The sequence below is a fragment of the Orcinus orca genome, chromosome 19 (assembly GCF_937001465.1).
Source record: "Orcinus orca chromosome 19, mOrcOrc1.1, whole genome shotgun sequence".
NCBI lineage: Eukaryota > Metazoa > Chordata > Mammalia > Artiodactyla > Delphinidae > Orcinus > Orcinus orca.
In genome coordinates this window covers 9,706,285-9,726,490 of record NC_064577.1, presented here as the reverse complement: position 1 = coordinate 9,726,490, position 20,206 = coordinate 9,706,285, and the positions used below count along the sequence as shown (strand labels likewise).

Genomic DNA, 20,206 nt, shown 5'->3' with positions numbered 1-20,206 from the left:
CTGCGGAGACAGAGGACGGTGCAGCACGGGTTAGAGAGCAGGGCTGGGGTAGAGGGGCCGGCGGCCTCCCTCACCCCGCCGCCATCCCCGCCCGCCCACTGAGCCCGCCTGGCCGCACCTGTCCTTGGCCGCACAGGGCGGGCTGCTGCACGTCTCCGCCGCCTTCTGCACGACTTGGGCGCGGTGCAGGTAGAGCGGGATCCACATGCCCAGGGCCCCTGTGGCGAAGGACACGGCTGACGTGGCCAGGGAGGAGAAGACGTAGCTGCGGCTGGGGAGAGGCCGGGGCAGCAACACTGAGCGGGGGGCCAGCATCCCCGCAGCTGGCAGGGTCGGGCCCAGGAGGCAGGCTTTCCTCCCTCCTTCCCCCAGGGACAGAAGGCCTCAAATGCCTCGCCTACGGGCTCTGGGGCTGAGGGCTCTGGCTTCAGGGATCGTAAACACTCGTAGCCCCAGCACTGTGGACAGGAGTCTGGCCAAGCAGGCTGTGTGGGCCAGCCTGCAAGTTGGGGTCCTCTCCTCTCGGCGCCCCTCCCTCCCTCTTCCCACTGGGCCCCTCCCAGCAGTACTCACTTGCGGATCAGGGCCTTCATGTCTCGGAGCCATGACGTCCGGGCCTTGAGCTGCCCCCCGAGCTGGTCAGCGTGGCCTCTCCTAGTGGCCGGGACCAGGACGAGGATGAGCGTTCCTGTGATCATGCCCAGGATGGGGGACACCTGGTGGGTCAGGGTGCACCAAGTCAGGACACCAGGGCCCAGGCGTCTTTGTCTCTGCTGCACCTGGAAGGGGGAGCAGGCCAGCCACGCCTTCTCTGGGCCCCGGGCTCCTCCTCTGGGCTGGTATCTGCCCAGCCTTCCTGACTGGGCAAAGCCACTGGGGGTGAGGCTAGCATATGGGGCTTGGGGGCTCAAAATGGGCTGTGCCGCCCAGGGGCCGGATGGGAGAGAGGACGGAAAGTGAAAGGGAGGGAGGGATGGTCAGATGGATGGAGGAGGGAGGACAGATGGCTGGATAGTCAGAGAAACGGATGGACAGATGGATGGTTGGATTGCTGGGTGGATGAATTAACACATGGAAGGACAGGAGGACGGATGAGTGGATAGGTGATGGGTGACGAGTGACGGATGATGGGTGATCGATGGAACAAAAGGAAGGTAGGTGGGCGGACATATGGAATGATGACTGGGAGAGGAGTGTTCCTGGGGACAGGGAGCCAGATACCAGCTCCTGCCCGCCTCCCTGGGTCTGGAAAAGTTTCCCGGGCCAGCTCCTCACCCTGGTGGTGGTGGGGGGGGGCACTGAGAAGGGACTGGCTGCGCATGTAGCTTATGGTTTGGGAGGGGCCCGTGTGGGTTCCAGGAGAAAAGAGGCTCAGGAGCCCCTTTGGGTCTTCCCTGCATCCTGCCCAGTGTCGAGAACAGAATCTCCAAGGCCCCAGGCCTCTCTGCAGATGGAAAGGGCACATCTCGGGAGTCTGGATTCCAATATACCAGTCCCTCCACCAGCTCCTGAGAACAGGGAAATCTGTACCCATCCCCACCAGGCCTGGGAGCCCATGGTCTGGGGAGTTCCTCTCCATTCGCCGCCCCCCATGAAAAAATTCCACGGAGGCTGCTTCCTTCCTGCTTTTGAGGAAAAAACACTTTGTCTTAAGCTTCCTCTCCTTCACAAGACTGGGGATCTCTGTTTCCTCTGATTGCACTGTCCGCGGCCTTGGCAGACTTGTGCCGAGTCCTCCTGCAGGACAGGAAGTGGTTCCAGACCCCGGGGCCCTCACACAGGGGTCTCGCCTCAGCCCCGCCCCAGCACAGGCCACAGCAGGAAGTGCTGCCGTGAACGTGGAATTTCCTTCGTCCTCACAGACTGGGGCCCTGAGTGGGGCGAGTCTGGCACCCTTCACACCTCCAAGTGAACTGAAGGAGAAGAGCCCAGGCCCGCGAGGGGGGGATCCTGGCGGCTGAGGCTCTGTCCCTGAATCTCTGGGTGACCCTGGGCAACGGCTGGTCTGGGGGTGTCCTTACCCGCAAGGCCCAGTGCCAGTCTCCGGCCGCCTGCTTCACGCTGGAGCCGGTGATGTAGCCCAGGCCGCTGCAGAGAGGACGGGACGGTCAGGCAGGGATGGGCAGGGCGTCGGGGGCAGGGGATGCTCACCAGTCTAGGAGGCCACCAGCCCCCACCCCCACCCAGCCAGCCAGGGAGCTGGTCCAGGCGCTTCTCAAGGCTGCCTGCCCATGTGTTTAGGTCACAGAGGGCCAAACTCCAGGGAGAGGGAGTGGTGAGAAACCCGAAGGGACCTGGCCCGGATCCTCACCTGCCCAGAGGGATGGCGAAGTAGAAGACAGACAGCATGAGTGTGCGCGTGTTCTTGGTGAAGAGGTCGCCGATGATGGTGGGCGCGATGGTGGAGTAGCTGGCCTCACCGATGCCCACCAGCCCGCGGGACAGGACCAGCAGCCAGAAGTGCTGTGGGGAGGGGCAGAGAGCGCTGGGGGGGCCCGCCTGCTCCCCTGCCTGCGCATCTCCGCTCCCCGCTTTGCTCCCTACCCGCGGCAGGGCCCAGGAGACAGGAGAGAGGGTGGAGCCCAACCCCTGCCTCAGCAACGACTACACCCCAGGCCACTCTGGGCCTCAGTTCCTGCCTCTGAATAGTGGGTCGGACTGGGTCTAGCTGGCCCAGTGCTCGGATGGAGCTGGACTTTCAGGGGCTGAGAGTTGTAGGTTTGGCGGGGGGCGTAAACCTGTGTCTCCACTGCCACCCTGACTCATTGGGAGACTTCCTCCCTGGGTTCTGGCCCCATCTTGCCTGACCAGGCAGCTGGGCTGACCCTAGCAGCACTGAGGACGCAGTGTAAATGGGGAGTGGGCAGGGCAGCCCAGTGGGCTCAGTGCCCCTCCCCCATGCACACATCAAAGAGCAAAGCCCAGCTACATGGGAAGGGTGGGGCCGTGCCAGCTGCCAGTGGTTCTACCCCTTTGATGTGGACCCAGCCCCTCCATCCCCCCAGCTGCCCAGGGCCTGAGAACCAAGCCTGGTCATTTTTCCCCGGCCCCACCCCGACCACCCATCCGGCCAGCATTGCCCACATCCAGCCCTCCTCCAGGTCTCCCTGTCTCTGCACATCTCTTTCCCGGCCCTCTCTCTGTGCCGCTGGTCCTGCCATCCATGTCTGTGCCTCTCGTTTCCATAGTTCATTCGCTCTCTCACCCTCCATCTCTGAGTCTTCCTTCTCCTGGCCCCTTGCCTGGGCTTCTGTCCCGGAGAAGCAGCAGCCCACAGCCTTTGCCTATTTTTCTGTTGGGTTCTTTGTCTTTCTTGTATTGGTTTCTGTTAGCGTTTTCTGTATCATGGGAATTGAGGTTTATTGGATAGGTCACAAATATTTTCCATCATCTTTCTTTCCACTTTGTTTGTGGGGAGTTTCATCATACAGAAGCTTTATTTTGTGTTGGTTAACTTGATGCTGTCCAAGCTGTTGATTTTCCCTTAATGGCTTCTGGATTTCACATCTTGCTCAAGAAGGGCTAGTCCATCCCAGAATGATACAAAATATTCTTTTATCTTTTATGTTTGTTATATTTTAGAAAGAGAAAGAAAATGGGTGTGATTTCCTTATTCTCCTCCGTACAAGAGCAGGCAGATAAGACCTCTTTGACAAGGGATCCCATAGATCCCCACTCCTCCCCCAGGAACTGGCTATCTTGTGCATTTGTCACGACTTCCTCTCTACCTTTGCCTGCACATACACGTACCAAGGAACAACATTTAGTGTCCCCTGTGTGCTCTCACACAATAAACATAAAAAGACCATCCCTGGGACTTCCCTGCTGGTCCGGTGGTTGAGAATCCACCTTCCAGTGCAGGGGACGCGGGTTCGGTCCCTAGTTGGGGGACTGGGAGCCCCCATGCCGCAACTACCGAGCACGTGAGCCACAACTAGACAGCAGCCCACGTGCCGCAACGAAGATCGTGTGTGCCGCAGCTAAGACCCGACACAGCCAAAAGTAAAATAAATATTAAAAAAAAAAAGAGCATTCCATGCGTCTTGTCCCACAACTTGATTTTTTTCCCTCATCTTTTGGAAACCCATTTCAGCTGGTTAATATAGATCTAGTTCATTCATTTGCTGCTAAGAAGCTCACAGTATGAATACACCCCATTCTACCTGGGCGTCCCCCAAGTCGAGGTCGTTTCTCTCTTTTTTTCCTATTACAAAACTTGCAGCAAACATCCTACGTAAACCTGTCACTTTGTGTCCACGAGTTGGAGCTTCTCCCTTCGGCATATACCCCCAAGTAGAAGGCTGGGCTGTGCGGTGTACACAGAATTTTACAAAATCCTGCCCCACTTTGCTCTCCAAAGAGGCTCTACCAATTTACACTCCCACTAGTAGCTTGAATAACACTTGGTATTGTCAGCCTTTTTAATTGCCGCCAATCTGATGGGTGTGAAACGGTAACTCATTGTTGTTTTAATTTGCAGTGCCCTGATTACTCAAGAAGCCGAGAACCGTCTCTTCCTACATATGTTGCCTGTTGGGGGATCTTCCCCTGGACGTGCCTGTCACTATCCTTTGCCCATTTTTTCTACCGGGTTGTTTGTCTTTTTCTTGTTGAATTTTAGTTCTAGACCTTTATGGTTTGCTTTTTACTTTACTTTCACCTAGCTGGGGTTTATTTTGAAGTATGGTTAGAAATGCAGACCATACTTTATCTTCCATCCAGATGGAGAGTCAATTCTCCCAAAACCATTTATTTGAGATGCAACTTCCATCCTCCACTCAATTCCCATAGAAAGGAGGACTCTGTTTCCTTGATCTCTTAGTTTATCCCTCTGCTGTTTTCATTAGAATAGCCATGTTTTGATAACTGATAGGACAAGAGCCCTTTCATTGTTGTTTTCACAATGTTCTTGGCTGTTCCTGGGCACTTTCTCTGCCAGATTTACTTCAGAATCACATTGCCAAGGTCCACCAAAAACCCCCACGGGACTCGGATTGTGACTGCAATGAACTCATAGATTAATTGGGAGTGATCCGTTTCTCTCTCTGCCTCTACTCATCTTCTCTCCCCATCTCTCCCTTCCTTCCACACACCCAGAGTGGGGCCCAGCCTTGACATCGTGGTCCTGTACTCACTGGTTAACCCCAAAAGCAGCCCCAGAGGTCAGATGAGGAGGAGCCTGATCGGGGGCAGAACAAGAGCCAGAGGGGGTCCAGAAGCTTCTTCTGGTCCAGTCCCCATGTTTGACTGTGGCCATCAGGCTCTACCTGACGTTCTAGGCCTGGGATTTTTTGTTTTTTTTTTTTAATTTATCTTTAGCTGCATTGGGTCTTCATTGCTGCACGCGGGCTTTCTCTAGTTGCGGCTAGCAGGGGCTACTCTTCGTTGTGGTGCACGGGCTTCTCATTGCGGTGGCTTCTCTTTTTGCAGAGCACGGGCTCTAGGTGCACGGGCTTCAGTAGCTGTGGCTCACAGGCTCAGTAGTTGTGGCTCGTGGGCTCTAGAGCACAGGCTCAGTAGTTGTGGCGCAGGGGCTTAGTTGCTCCGTGGCATGTGGGATCTTCCCAGACCAGGGCTCAAACCTGTGTCCCCTGCATTGGCAGGTGGATTCTTAACCACTGCGCCACCAGGGAAGTCCTAGGCCTGGAGCTTATTACCTGGCCTGACCCTTCGCTATGAAGCTGCCCCATGAAGCAAACTTGTATCCCCCAAACCTGCCAGTTCTCTCTGCCCTCACCTCCAACCTCCTCTCGATCAGTGTAAATCTGACTCACTATTGCCCTTCATCAGACTCTTCCAGGGTCCAGCACTTCCCTCAGGAGAAAGCTCAGGCCTTCCAACCTGGCATTCAAGGCTCTCCATGACCTGGTCCCTGCCTTCCTTTCCAGCCAAAGCACTCTCCTCCTCAATCTACCAACACACTCCACCATTTCTGCCTCCATGGGGCTGCTCCCTCTGCCTGTGCTATCTTCACCAAAAGGCCTAACCTCCCTGTCTTACCTGCCCAGCTCAACTGCCACCTCCCTCCAGGAAGTCTTCCCTGATGTCAGAGACTGCTCTCTCTTCAGTGAGGACTGTCAGCACTTTGCTTATCTTGAAGGCTCTGAACATGGGAGCTCCTGTCACATCTTCCCATCCCCAGGCCTGGATGCTCCCAAGGCCAGGGTCTCCTCCTTTGTCCCCTAGGCTGAACACTCCCTGAAGGCAAATCCTGGTCTTCTCCCCTTCTTTAAGATTTAATTTTATTTATTTTTGGCTGCTTTGGGTCTTCATTGCTGCACGCAGGCTTTCTCTAGTTGCAGCGAGCGGGGGCTACTCTTCATTACGGTGCGCAGGTTTCTCATTGTGGTGGCTTCTCTTGTTACGGAGCACGGGCTCTAGGTGCGCGGATTTCATAGTTGCAGCATGCAGGCTCTAGAGCTCAGGCTCAATAGTTGTGGTACACAGGCTCAATAGTTGCGGCATGCGGGCTCTAAAGTACAGGCTCAGTAGTTGTGGTGCACGGGCTTAGTTGCTCCACGGCATGTGGGATCTTCCTGGACCAGGGCTCGAACCTGTGTCCCCTGCATTGGCAGGCGGATTCTCATCCACTGCGCCACCAGGGAAGTCCATCCCCTTCTTCCTCTATCTCCCTCTATAGTAGCCATCATGTGATTGTCCATCCTCTGCTTAAAGACCCCTAGTGACGGGACACTCACTACCTCTCAGAGCAACATATCTCCTCATTGGAAGAAAAAACAGAAATAATGATTTGTTGAAACCTGCCATGTGTCAGGGTCTGGACATTCATGAGTTCAATTATTTCTCACAACCACCCTTCATACTAAGAAGTATTATCCCCAATTAAAGATGAGGAAACTGAGGCTCAGAGAAATTTCTCCAGATCACAAAGCTGAGTGGGCCACAGAATTGGGATATTCAAATCCAGAACTGTGAGAGCCAAGTAAGAAACATCTTCCTTCCTGAGAATTCCCTGGCAGTCCAGTGGCTAGGACTCCACACTCTCATTGCTGAGGGCCTGGGTTCAATCCCTGGTTGGGGAACTAACATCCCACAAGCTGCACATTGTGGCCAAAAAAAAAAAAAACAGAAAGAAAGATCTTCCTGACACTGAGCTAATGTTTGTCTCCCTAGGACTTTGACCCAAGGAGCTGGCTGATGGTCGGACAAAGAGCAAACTGTGTGAGGCCTAGAGAAGGGTAGTGACGCATCTAGGGTCACACAGCAAGATGACAGCAGAGCCAGAACTGGAACCCAAGGGCCCTGACTCCTTGGCCAGACTTGCCCCCCTGATCCTTGCATCCTCCCCACATCAGAAGCAGCTCAGAGAGAGTCAGGATGCCACACAGGGCTGTGAGTCCCTCAGTTCAAGGCCAGCACGGGGAAAGCCCAATCAGTAGGGCCAGTGTATAGAAGTACCCAAAGACCCCCCTCATCCCACCACACTTGGACCCAACGGGCTGGAACCCCAGTCTAGACTAGGATAGGTCAATCAGACTTGCCACCCGCTGGAGGAACCAGGACACACGGACAGGATGAGCAGGAATGCCGGGTGGAAGGCCCGGGCAGGCCTCACCTGCTGCGGGATGAAGGAGCTGGAGAACGTGACAGCCGACCAGAAGAAGATCCCGCAGCTGAGGATCACTTTCCTGTTGAAGCGGTCACCCAGGTAGCCAAAGATGGGGGCGGCCACCATGAAGCTGCAGATGAATGCTGCGTGGGGAGAGGAGAGCCGCAGTTGTGGCACAGGGGTCTCATGGCTGAGCCCACCCGCCCAGACCACCCAGCGAGAGGCCAAGCGCCTGCTGAGGAAGCAGCCGCTGCCCGAGAGGGGCAACCTCGGCCAGATCTGGGCCCAGGGGAGGTAGGACAGGACCTCTGGGTTAGGAGACTCCACGACTCCATCCTCTTCAACGCCCAGTGGCAGATGAGCCCTTCGGGTACTTTTTAAAAGAGTAAAGATTATTCACTGAACATTTTCTACTTGTCAGGTGCTAGGGGCTCACCACACAGCATCTTGTGTATCTTTCTGACCCCCATCCCACCTCACAGATGGGGAGACACTCAGAGAGAAGTGACTTGCCTAAGGCCCCACCAATAGTAAATGTCCCAGTGGGGATTTGACCCCGTCTGACTCCAGAGCCAGTGTTCCTTATACTTCGCCATGCTACTCTCCTTATTATACTTGAAAAAAAGGTTCAGAGAGGGAAAGGGACCTACCCAAGGTCACACAGCAAATCAGGGCAGAACTGGACCTGGAACCCCCAGTCTCATACCTGCCAGATCACACAGCCACCCTCACTCCCAGCAGACTGCAGAGACTTTCCTGACATTTGGAAACATTGTCATTCATTTGTTCATTCATTCACTCATTCATTCATCCATCCTTTCATCCATTCAACAAAGACCAAAATTCCTAGACTCTTGCAGTTTTCATTCTAGTGAGAAACAATGAAATAAAAAATACAGTATGTCAAGGGGTGACACATGCTAAGGAGGGAAAAAGGGCAGAAACAGGAGATAGGAAAAGTGTGTGAGAAAAAGAAAACAGATGTTAACATTTTAAATAGAAAGGTCAGAGGTGACATTTCAGCAAAGACCTGGAGGAGAGGAGGAGACAAATCATACAAATATTGGGTTGAGAACAGTAAGTGCAAAGGCCCTGGGGCAGGAATGTGCTTAGCATATTTGTGGAACAACAAATAGACCAGAGTGGCTGGAGCAGAGGGACCCTGGGGAAAAGGCCAGACGGGGTAGGGCCTTGTGGCTCACTGTGGTGACTGTGGCTTCTACGGGTGAGAAAGGAAAACACCAGAGGATGCTGAGCAGAGGAGTGATGTGACCTGGTTTTGTTCTTCCAGAACAATAGAGCAGCAGAGTCTCAGAGGACCCTGTGGGGATGACACTACCAGTATGGGAGGGGCCTTCGAGGTCTCAGGGGGGATAAAGAGTCCAGCAACGCAGGGTAGTCGCTAGGTCATGCGGTGAGGCAGCCCCTGATTCCTCCTCCTGGAAGGCAATCCCACAGCTGACGGGCAGATGGCCAGACAAAGGCCGGGGGGGCAGATAAGGTGGCCGGCCAAGCTAAACATTCACAGGGTCTGGCTGTTCCCTCACAGACCTGAGCCCCTAGGAGAAGAGATAGAGGGAGGGGAGGAAGGAGGCAAGGAGGTGAGAGCAGGCTGGGCTAGTGCAGCACGACTGTCCCTCACTTATCCCAGGGAGCAGGATGGTGAGCGTGTCTGGGTGTGGGGGGCAATCTTTTAATCCCAACTGTGTGACTGGGGCCTCGGGCAGAATCAGCAGAGAGGTGCACGAATCTGGGCACCAGAGACGCAGTGCCTGGCCTTGAATTCAGCTCTATTCCTTTCCAGCTGCGTGACCTTGGGAAGGTCACAACCTCTCTGTCCCTCAATCCAGTGGTGTGCTGATAAATGTTTAGCAACTGGCTCTCCAAAAATGAGGCGGGGTTGGGGGGGAGCCCTGATGTGTAGTGTTTGCCCATTCTCATGGTGCACATACTCCCACCATGGCCTGATTTCAAGCTACCAAGGTGATGTCACTAATCAGAGTTGGGAAGAGAGATGCAGTCACAGAGTTGTACATAGAGTATTTCTACCACCTAGATCCAACAGACATAAATAACCTTAGGAACATAGATAATAGTGAAAGGTAGCAAAATAATTAGGGGGTGATGAATTCTGAATGTTTATTACCTTTGGGTTTTTCTTTTTAATAGCTCTTTGGAGTATAATTATACAAAGTATAACTGTATAATTGCTTCACAATACTGTGTTAGTTTCTGTTGCACAGCAAAGCGAATCAGCCATGTGCGTACACGTGTCCCCACATCCCCTCCCTCTTGAGCCTCCCTCCCACCCTCCCTATCCCACCCCTCTAGGTCATCGCGAAGCACGGAGCCGATCTCCCTGTGCCATGCTGTGATGTTGTGTAATTGTAAGTTTATATAATTCAGTTTGTAATAACGGTTGTGCTTAACAACCAGCTCACACAATTCCTGAAAACTTAACAATCAACTCTCATGAAACTAAGCCACCTCCAGCACGCCGACTTCCTCATCTGTAAAATAAAGATAAAAATAGCAACTCCCTGCTTGCTCTGAGCACTGGATGAGATAATGCGTGTAAGGTGCTTAATGCCACGTCCTGCCCATGCCCAGAGGGGGTCAGCTCTTGGTCAACACTGGGCCCTTGTTTAGATCCGTCAAGGTAGGAATTATTTCCTCTTATCTAGAAAAAGAATTTTTCCTGCTGGGTCTGTCTCCCAGGACCTGCCTGAGATGAGACCAGGATATGGGCTGGAAAGAGATTTCAGTCTCATCAGGACTTACACATGTTAGGGGAGAAGGAAGAATTGTTGCCTCTATGCCTGTCTGTGTTAGGTGAGGAGTGGACAGAAAAAATCAGAATAGGAGTTGCCCCCCTGTCTGGCCAAGAAGCAGACCCTGTCCATGGGTTGCCCAGCTTAAAGAGTTAAAATGCCAGGGAACCAGCAAGGAGGGCCAAATCCTACCAAGACAATGAAGGGAGGCTTCATAGAGGCAGTGATAGCAGAGCAGGGCACTGAAGGCTGCATAGGAGTTCACCCTGATGATACTACTTAAAATTAAGTATACTAAAATATGAATTACAAATCTTTTAAGACTGTATAATGGTTAATGAGGCATAACGCTTATTGTTAGTAATAACTGCAGTTACCGTTCATGGATGTGCCCTGGCCATAAGCACAGATGATCTCATTTGATTCTCCCTATTACCTTCATCTTACGGAGGAAACAGTAGAGGCTAAAAGTAGTGACATCATACAGCTCGTGTGTGGCTAAGCCAGAATTTATACCCCAGTTTGACTCCAGAGTCCTTGCTCTAAATCACACCACAGGCGGCCAGGCTGGGAAGGCAGAAGATCCCAGCTGATGTTCCAAAGGTCAGAGAAAGTTCAGGGTGTGTCGGGGACAGCAGGAAGACGCATGAGGCTGTAGGCTGGGAAGGTGATAGAGAGAGGAAGCAGTGGGAGAGGAGACCACTGAGGGAGATCGGGCCCTAACCCCTAGTTCCAGGTTTGGTGTTAGTTAGAGGGCAGTGGAGATCCACAGCACACTGTTCTCCCCCTTCAAGGAGGAGCGCTGCCCAAGCCCCCACTGGGTGGGTGCAGAGGGGCTAGAGGAGGTGAGCCAGACCTCAGCCATCCTGGTCCATCCCTATCCTCCTGTCCACAGCAGAACCGGAAGGCAGCCCCCCTAGTGCTTTCCCCGCTGGCTTTCTGCCTGCTCTTCTGGGTGGCCAGAGGCACCTGGGACTTCAGATGGACTCCTGCTGGGGCAGCCACACCCCATCCCCACCCCTGTCCCGCCAAAGGTCACCAAGTCCCAACCTGAGTTTTACCGTCTGTCCCATTGTACAGCTGGGGCCACTGGAAGGTGGAAGAACTTGCCCAAGATGACACAGCAACCCTCCCGACCCTGGACTCTCTTGTCTCTCAGGGCCTTCCCCTTGGGGACAAGGGAATCCAAGGTCAGCAGGGAGACACAATCCATCTTTCCAGCCCTCCCTTCTGCTCTGGGGAGCCAAGAGAAAGGGCCTCTCCCGGCCCTCAGGGTTGTCACCAGCCAGCAGAGAGGCCTGAACACAACTAGGTAGGGCCTGGAGGGAAATAAATTCCTGGCAGAAGGAACAGCACAGGGGCTTCCCTGGTGGCGTGGTAGTTAAGAATCCACCTGCCAATGCAGGGGACACAGGTTTGAGCCCTGGTCCAGGAAGATCCCACATGCCGCAGAGCAACTAAGCCCGTGCGCCACAACTACTGAGCCTGCGCTCTAGAGCCCGCGAGCCAGAACTACTGAGGCTGCATGCCACAACTACTGAAGCCTGCGCGCCTAGAGCCCGTGCTCCGCAACAAGAGAAGCCACTGCAATGAGAAGCCCGCGCACAGCAACGAAGGGTAGCTGCCACTCGCTGTAACTAGAGAACGCCCGCGCACAGCAATGAAGACCCAACGCAGCCAAATAATTAATTTAAAAAAAAGAAGAAGAAGAAGAAGCAACAGCACAGGCAAAGGCCTGGGCAGGTGACCCATGTCCCAGATGGGGGCGCAGACCCTTCTCCAGCCAGCGGGAAGCTCTGCTGAAAATAAAGACCAGCCCGGCCTAGAAGCTTCCTGGGCTCAGCACCCACAACCAACCCCACAGTCTTTGTCTGGTTGAGGAGAGCTTTCTGGGCAGACTGGCTGCCCCACCCCTGGTCTCGGCAGGGCTGGCTTTCCCAGCACGAGGACATCCTGTGGTCGGGGTGTGGGGAAGCCCTCCAGTCAGCTCACGTGTGCTGAGCCCACAGGTCTGGGACAATGGAGCCGCTGGCAGGGAGCCAGGGCAGGGGGCAGGGCCGCGGAGGGCCGAGTGGGAGGAGTCAGAGCCCCTGGCTCACCCGGAGAAGCTGGGGCTGAGCCTCACTCCCTCCTCCGCAAGATGGGTGATGCGCCCCTCCTCACAGGGCCGGCAGGAGGTCATCAAGGAGACAGGGATTGGGCAGCACCCCTAAGGCGCCACCCACCTCTCATGGTGCTGGTTGGAGGCCTTCTCCCGTGGGCCTGCCGAGGAGGCCAGCACCCAAAGCTTGAAACGACTCCCGCTGAGGGTTCTGCGCCCCTGCAGGCAGCCCCCGGACCACCTGCACTCCGAACCCACGGAGCTGCTGAGAAGGTGGCCCTGGAGCAGCAGCGGGTGAGGCCTGCGCTGGGGGAGCCCTGAGCCCCCAGACTGTGGCCTTAGAGCACACGTCCAGCCCCACCTCAGCCTGGGCTGAACCAGGTCTATTTTTACAAAGTCCGGATCTGGCCAACTGGTTATTTGGAGGAGACTCGCCATCCTCCACATCCTGTGGGCAGGGAGGGTACTCCGGCAGGCGTGGGGTGGGTGGGGTCAGGCCCTGCCCGAGCACCCTCCCTGCCCACAGGATGGGGAGGATGGAGGCCCAGGCCGGCAGGCTGATGGGGAGGACCCAGAACAGCCGGCGCCATCGGTACCTGGAAGCCCACCAGACTCAGAGCCCCTACGGGAAGAATGGGAACCACTCCTCCTTCAGACTCTGCTCAGAATATAAACCCTAGGTTGGCCACTGAGGCCTCAGGGAGGGAGAATCTCGGGCCTCCCTTCTAACAGGAGGGTCCTGCGGGGAGAGCCACGGGGGCTGCCCAGCTCTGCCTTCAGAACCTGAGTCTCTGTCGAAGCGGGAGGATATTGCAAGGCTGGCCAAAGTGAGGAGGGAGCAAGGCCAGAAGGAGACTTGGTCCCAAAGCAAAGGCGCCGTCTGGTTTCAGTCTGAGCTGGCTCTTCCTCTGTCCCCACTCTCCCCCTGCCCCCGCCCCCCAATCCTGACACTTCCTCGTGATGCCACGAACCCCAGCCCTGAGTTGGTCCCGAGGGGAAACAGCAGGGGCAGGCCCAGGCCGAACTCTCAGCCACCCCACGCCCCACCCCCCGACCCTGTCTCCTGGCCCAGCAGCTCCTGGTGCCCACAAATAAGCAGGCACCCCAGCTGTCAGCCCTGGCCCTTTGATCTGGGCAAGCAGCAACACCTGGCTCTGACCCTATCAGGGAAGAGCCAGGTGCATGGGGCCGAGGCCAATTAGGTGACCTGCCTGGTAGCCCATTGGGTCACATCCTGGTCTAGCCCACCTGGCTTCTTGGCTCAGTTGGCCAGAGAGGCAAGGACATTCTGGGGAGCCATTCCAGCTGTGCCCAGGGTAGGTGGGAGGATGAGGGCCGCAGAGTAATGACTAGAGGGTCTCGGAGAGTGCTGGGAACTCTCACCATGGCCCAGAGGCACCCACCCCGAGAACACTGAGATGCCAGACACTCAGACACCTGGGATAAGCCTCACCAATCCAGCGGCCATCCGTGCCCCCATCCCAAGCCAAGAGGAAGTCCCAATGTCAGGCCTGCTACTCTCTCACCATGAGACCTTAAACAAGTCATTTCCCCTCTCTTGACCTCTGTCCTTCCATTTGGAAAGTGAAGCTGACCAAAGGGGGCTTGTAGGAGGAAGACTCAAACAAGGTGATGCTGTGGATGACTTATCCCCCTCCGGCCAGGTCGCCAGGGATAAGAAGGACACAGCCTGGGACATAATTGAGGCAGCGCTAGGACCCTCGCAGCCCTCCCAACCCGCTCCCTGGGCGGCTACACTGGCCCTGACCTCCATCAGTGAGAGTTGAATGGAGGAGGCCAGAGCAGGAGGGGGATGAGGCTCGGGCTGGGTCCCCAGTGACTCAGGGGCCACGGAGCAGGGGGATGGGCAGCTAGGCTCTCTCCTGCCCTTCCCTCACCAGCTCGGCAGCCTGATCCCTCCCACACTCCCATCCGGCTTCAACTCTGTCTCTCCAGCTGTAAGTGCTGGTCACTGCATTGCACGGAGCCCAGGAGGCTAGAGGAACCTGTCCCAGGCCCCGGGTCAGGAGGACTTGCTCTGACCTAGCCAGGGAGGCCAAGCAAGGGGGGTGGGGGCGGGGGGCCGAGCCAGCAGAGGGGCTTGGGCTCACATTCCGGGTGGAGGTGATGTCTGCAGCGGCAGGGGCCTGGGCGCCCTTAGGAGGAACTGGACGGCACAGCCTTGCCCTATAGTCCCAGCTCGGTTAATTCTCATGTATTCGGGCTGAACCCTGGAGTTTTCATCTCCCCTCTCTGAGCCCCAGAGGCCCCATCTAGGAAATGAGGATGGGCACTGAGCCTAGCTGAATGGCTGTGGCTCAAGGAGGCCGTGGAGGCCTGGCACGGTGCGTGGTGGAATGCCACCCAGACAGGTCAGGCAGGTTCCTGGACAGAGCCAGCCTCTCTGCCCCTCCCTCCCAGGAGAGCCCGGGAGGGGACGGGGTTCCCAGAGTGGAATGCAGACCATGCACCTTCGCAGCCACATCTAACTGGGCCTCACGGCCAGATGGACTCCAGGACCAAGGGGAAACAGCAAGGTCAAGGCCGAGTCAGAACCAGCCCTGGGATGAAATACTGGCTCTGCCCAGGCCTGAGGGTCCTGCAGAGGGCACAGCCGGCAGGGCCGCAGCCAGTGGAGGGCCAAGAGCTCAGGTCCTACAGGGCTACACAGCAGGCAGGGCAGTCACGAGGTTGACATGGACCCTGGAGGGAGGGGCAGAGGCTGGAATAGCTGCTTAATCACCTGCCATGCTGCCCTGGCCCAGGGGGGCTCGGGCCCTGCCTCCCCACCAGTCCCAAGGCTGGACCCCGGGGGGTGAGGGGCCGAGAACCTCAAGCCCAGGTCTAGTCTGGGACCCAGGTTCTCAGGCTCCTGCCCTGCGCCTGCGAGAGGCTCTGGGGCTGACCAGCTGGAGTTTCCTGTTTGGGCATCTGAGAGGTGACTCCCAGGTTGCCTGCATTCCTGTATCTCACCCACAGGCCCTCAGGGCAGGTGTTATTTGCTTTGTTTCACAAGAATAGAAGCAGAGGCTGGGGGAAGTGGTGCCTTTTGTGAGAGGCAACGGTGGGATTTGGACACAAAACTCACGCCCTTTCCAGTGAGTCAGGACCAGGGAAGAGACAGGCAGGGAATCCCCACCAGGTATTAGAAAGCAGGAGGGGGGCCAGGGCGGGAGGGGGACCTCACCTGACTGCAGCAAGCCAGCGCCTCTGTCCTTGACCCCAAAGTGCTGCTGGATGTCCAGAAGGACACCTGGGAGGAGAAGACAGAGGGTGCTTACTGGCGACGCCTGACGCCTGGGTGCCCCCATTCGCACACCCCACCTAGGCGACCCTCAGCCCCAGCCCAGCCCTCTTTCCACCTTGCAGGGCCCAGCCTGGCCCCATCTACAGAACCCCACCCTGCCGAGTTTAGCCAGGCCACCAGAAACCTTGGAGGCCAAGCTTCTACCCTGAGGTGCTCACACTGGGGACAGGACCACATCCCCTCACTCGGCCAGTGTGGGGTCCAAGGCGCAGACAGGCGAGGCTCCTCCATGGTTACTCGGCCCAGCGGGGCAGCCAAGCCTCCTACCAGCCTGGGCCTCTGGCCCATCTGCAGCTCAGCCCCAGACTAAGTGCTGGGTCCCCAGACGTGGACCCTGCCGTCAGAGGAGACCACAAAGCCCACAGCCCGGAGAGTGGGTGGGCAGCCACTGAAAGCTGCAGGAGAAGCCCCCTGGCCGAGGAGAGGGCGGAGAGGGCTCACAGGCAACACACACACCCGCTCACCTGCACGTGTGCACAAACATGTGCTCCCCCAGCTGTCCTCGGGACAATAACCAGGACTCCCAGTTTTCTGATGCAGGAGCCCAGAGGCAGAGGGAAGCAGACGGGGCTCCAGGTCTGCTTTCCTGGTGGAAGGGGAGCCCTTGAGGCCATGTCTGCCCTTCTCCCAACTCCCAGCCACCTCTGCGCTCGTTAGTGCTTTTTACATCAAAGGGGGGGCGGCAACCAGAACAACTAGAAACGATCGACAGCTGTGGACAGACCCAGCCGTGGCTGTATAGAGGCCAGCAACTGCCCAGCCCCCTCTGACCTCGTGCAGCCCTCAACCAGGGCTCCCGGGTAAGCCCAACCCCCAGCCCCACAGCTCCCAGGGCCCCTGCCTCAGCTTATCTGAGGACAGCAGGAGGCTGGGCCACAGGCCAGAGTCCCCCTGACCACTGCACGTCTGCACTGAGAAGAAAGAGGGGAGAAAGGAGACAGGGCCTGTCTCAGGAGCTCCCCATGTAGGGGACAGAGGAAGGGACCAGGACCCTGCCTTCGGGGGACTCCCAGAACTATTCGACGCGATGGTGATGATGACGTCAGCATTTTAAATGATGATGGTTCGTATTATTGAGCATTAAGTGCTTCATTAGTTTAACCCTCACACAACCCTATGAGGCTGGTACTATCATCTCACTGGATAGATGAGGAAACTGAGGCACAGAAGGGTAAGCCACATGTTCAAAGTCACACCACAGGGAAACGGGTGAAAGTGGAATCTCCAAACACAGTACGAGGGTCCCGTCCAGTGGCTGGGGCTGGGGAAGAAGCCACTGTCCCCCCACCCAAGACCCAGGCATGGGATGCTGAGGGATTTCCTGTTCTAGCAGCCTGACAGCCAAGAGCAGCTGGTCTCCTCCTTGTTAATACCCAGAGTGGATTCACCATACCCATAATGAAGAGGCTGTGTGAGACCCAGCTAATGACTTAATAACCAGGGCGGCTGGGACTTTACCTTGAAGGCGGAAACCGGGGGCCGGTCCTGGGCCTGCGGATGGCAGGTCCACCAAGTGGGATCTCCGAGGTGCCCCGACCCGGCCTCAGAGGCCCTGAGTTCGATCAGGCTCTGTGGGTGGCATGGCTGGGCCCGACCTTGGGGAGCCACCCACGCTCACCTCCCGGCCTCACAGCCCACTCCCAGTCCTGAGCCTCCTGATCCCATCACATCCCTCTCCTGCAGAACCACCGTCACCTGTGGCTCCCCTGCCTTCAGCAGGCCGTGGGGCTGCAGGTTCACCCCCGCCAACCGCACCCTCCAGACTCACTTCTCAGGACACCACCCCGCACCCCATACCCTAGCCACCCCAAACGACTCATGGGCCCCTGACTACACACGCTCCCTCTTCTCACCCTGGTGCAATTTTGTTGGCTGAGCTAATTCTCGCCATACCTTCAAGACTAGTTCAGATGCCTCCTCTTCTGGGAAGTCTTCCCTAATTTCTCCCCCTCCCACCACCCTCCATAAGCTAGTTGCCCCCACTCTCCCCTGTCCATCCTTGTTTTAACACTTGTCACACTAGGATTAGTTTGATCTACAGAGATGACACAGAGGGACACAGATATGAGCTCCTTGGATCCACTGTGGCCAGGAGCAAAGAGCCACTAGCTGCTGGTTCCTGCTAAGTTCCAGGTACTATGTGAGGCTCCCTGCTACCCAGGCTTATCTAGGACTATCATCCCCATTTTACATATGAGGAAACTGAGGCTCCAAGAAATGAAATAACGTGTCATACAGCACATGAGATGTCAGGGGTGAGATTTGAAACCGGGTCTATTATCAAAAACCAAAGCTTGTTTTTCTGCCACACAGCCTCTGCGTGGTTCACTCTTGCCCCCCAGCCCGGGGTCCGGCACACAGTGACTGTTTGTGCCATGGATGCATAGGTGGATGGGCGGGGGCCTGCCTCACCCCCCACTAGATCATGAGCCCCCTGAGAGCTGGGACCATGGCAAGTCATCTCCGGAACCCAGGACAGAGACCATCACAATTTAGGCATTGGGTAGACGGAAGGATGCATAGAGTCAGGAGATGGTAGGAGGGTAAAACTCCCCCTGGGCCCTGCACTCTGGGTCCCCACCCACGGCCCAGAGGAGGGCACGGATCTGCAGCAACCGCAGGCCCACTTTCTGGGAGGGAGACCATATCAAAGTGGTCATCATAAAGGCGGCATGTGTCCACAGCAAATCCAAACACTCTTGCTTCCTCCCCAAGGCACATCCTAGCCATCTGACTGGACGCACTCCCCCACCCATGACTTTAAGGTCCAGCATTTGCCTCTGCCTCCAGGAAGCCTTCCTTTTTTTTTTTTTTTAAGATTTTTTTTTTGATGTGGACCATTTTCAAAGTCTTCATTGAACTTGCTACAACACTGCCTCTGTTCCATACTTTGGGTCCTTGGCCCTGCAGCATGTGGGATCCCAGCTCCCTGACCAGGCATCCAACCCAAACCCCCTGCATTGGAAGGCTAAGTCCCAACCACTGGACCGCCAGGGAAGTCCCAGGAAGCCTTCCTTGACTTCCTCTACTGAACAGCGTTCCTCGTAAGGGGGAGGAATATTTCACCATACCCAGATGGGCATCCAGGGTCCCTGGGAACTCCTGAGCAGTCTAGACCCCAAGACGCGGGCAGCTTTGGATGTCCCCACCCCTGTACCCCCCGGCAACCCAGTCTTGGGTCCAAGGCCTGAGCTCCAGGCAGAAGGCCAGAGAAACCCTTCCAGGGAACAGGGCCTCGTACAGGCCGTAAGACCCTAGGTCAGGCCCTGCCTGAGCCTTTCTCGGTTGTTTTCCCTCTTCAAGGCCTGCCAAGGGCCATGGCTGCAGGAGAGTGAGATCCCACTGGCCACTGGCACGGGGAGCGTGTGTCACAGCAGCCCGGACCGTTGTCTCAGATTTTCCTCTGGGCTCCGGGCAAGCTTGGACCCACACCCCGCCTCCCTTCCTCACCACAGCCTTATTTTTAGTCTCTTTCCTGGAGGCTGAGGTTTAGCGGGTCAAGGACGGGCCTCACGCCCAGGAGCAGAGCCTCCTCCAGCTCAGACCACGCCCACTCCATCAGCCCCAACAGCCCAGGGCGGGCAAGGCGGGGCTCCCACCACACCCGCAGCGCCCCCCTGTCCCACGGCCACAGCTCCCGATCCAGGCCTCTCCAGGCAGTCACCCCAAATCCACAGCCACATCGTCCTCTGCCCACAGGGTCCTCCTCCCTGAGCCAAGAAAACATTCTGGAAAAGCAGGAGCACCTGAATTTTCTTACCCATTGACCCTAATTACACCCCTCTCAAGCCTCCAAGGGGCTCTCCTCTTGTCCAAGGCCAACTGCCCCTCCTGCCTCCCGGGAAGCTGGCCCGGGTCAGACGCTGCTTGAGCTGTGCTGTCAGCATCTCCCTCACTCCTGTCTCCTGCACATCAGCGCACAAACGTGCTCGCCCCTCTCTCACCCTGGTGGTAAAAACAGTCCGGCCTCATCTCCCCTGCCAGCCGCTCTTTCTCTCTCCCCGCTTCACAGCTGAAGGTCTTTTTTTTTTTTTTTTTTTAGTTCCCTGACCAGGGATTGAACCCAGGCCATGTCAGTGAAAGCACTGAGTCCTAACCACTGGACCTCCTGGGAATTCCCACAGCTGAAGTTCTTAAAAGAGTTCTCACCCCTCCCCAACTCGATGTCCTCATCTCCATCCCCCCCTGAAGCCAACTGCCTTCTGATGGCTCAACCCCACAGGCTCTATCATCTCTCAGCATCCCAGCCACCTGGACCCCGATTCCACGGCTCCATCACCTACCTGGTCCACTCCCCAGACCAGACACCTGGGAGTGGACCATGACATCCCCCTTGTCTCCCATGAATGAGCCCCAATGATTCTCTCTCTCCTTCTCCAACTGCCTCCTCCCTGGACTCCCTGCCTCCAGCCTCTACTAGCCCATCCAGCATCCCTCCTGCAACCTGATCACACAAG

The 20,206-nt window shown here is 56.5% G+C and overlaps 2 protein-coding genes across 9 annotated transcripts in view; both read right to left on the bottom strand.

The window, feature by feature from the left end:
* Nucleotides 1-20,206, bottom strand: part of SPNS2 (SPNS lysolipid transporter 2, sphingosine-1-phosphate) — a 35,438-nt gene that overhangs the window by 5,409 nt on the left and 9,823 nt on the right. The window contains exons 2-7 of one of the 2 annotated variants that reach the window (XM_004267020.3): nucleotides 15,630-15,695; nucleotides 7,577-7,713; nucleotides 2,312-2,463; nucleotides 2,022-2,088; nucleotides 574-716; nucleotides 119-271 (exon numbers count right to left, since the gene is read on the bottom strand). In XM_004267020.3, coding sequence (XP_004267068.1) covers nucleotides 119-271; nucleotides 574-716; nucleotides 2,022-2,088; nucleotides 2,312-2,463; nucleotides 7,577-7,713; nucleotides 15,630-15,695 — 718 coding nt within the window. The remainder of the gene's footprint in view (nucleotides 1-118; nucleotides 272-573; nucleotides 717-2,021; nucleotides 2,089-2,311; nucleotides 2,464-7,576; nucleotides 7,714-15,629; nucleotides 15,696-20,206) is intronic. The other variant, XM_049702604.1, reaches the window with a different exon arrangement.
* Nucleotides 15,626-20,206, bottom strand: part of SPNS3 (SPNS lysolipid transporter 3, sphingosine-1-phosphate (putative)) — a 91,957-nt gene continuing 87,376 nt past the window's right edge. For all 7 annotated transcript variants that reach the window (XM_049702607.1, XM_049702609.1, XM_049702610.1 and 4 more), the window contains one exon: nucleotides 15,626-15,695. The gene's annotated coding sequence lies outside the window, so the exon portion shown is untranslated. The remainder of the gene's footprint in view (nucleotides 15,696-20,206) is intronic.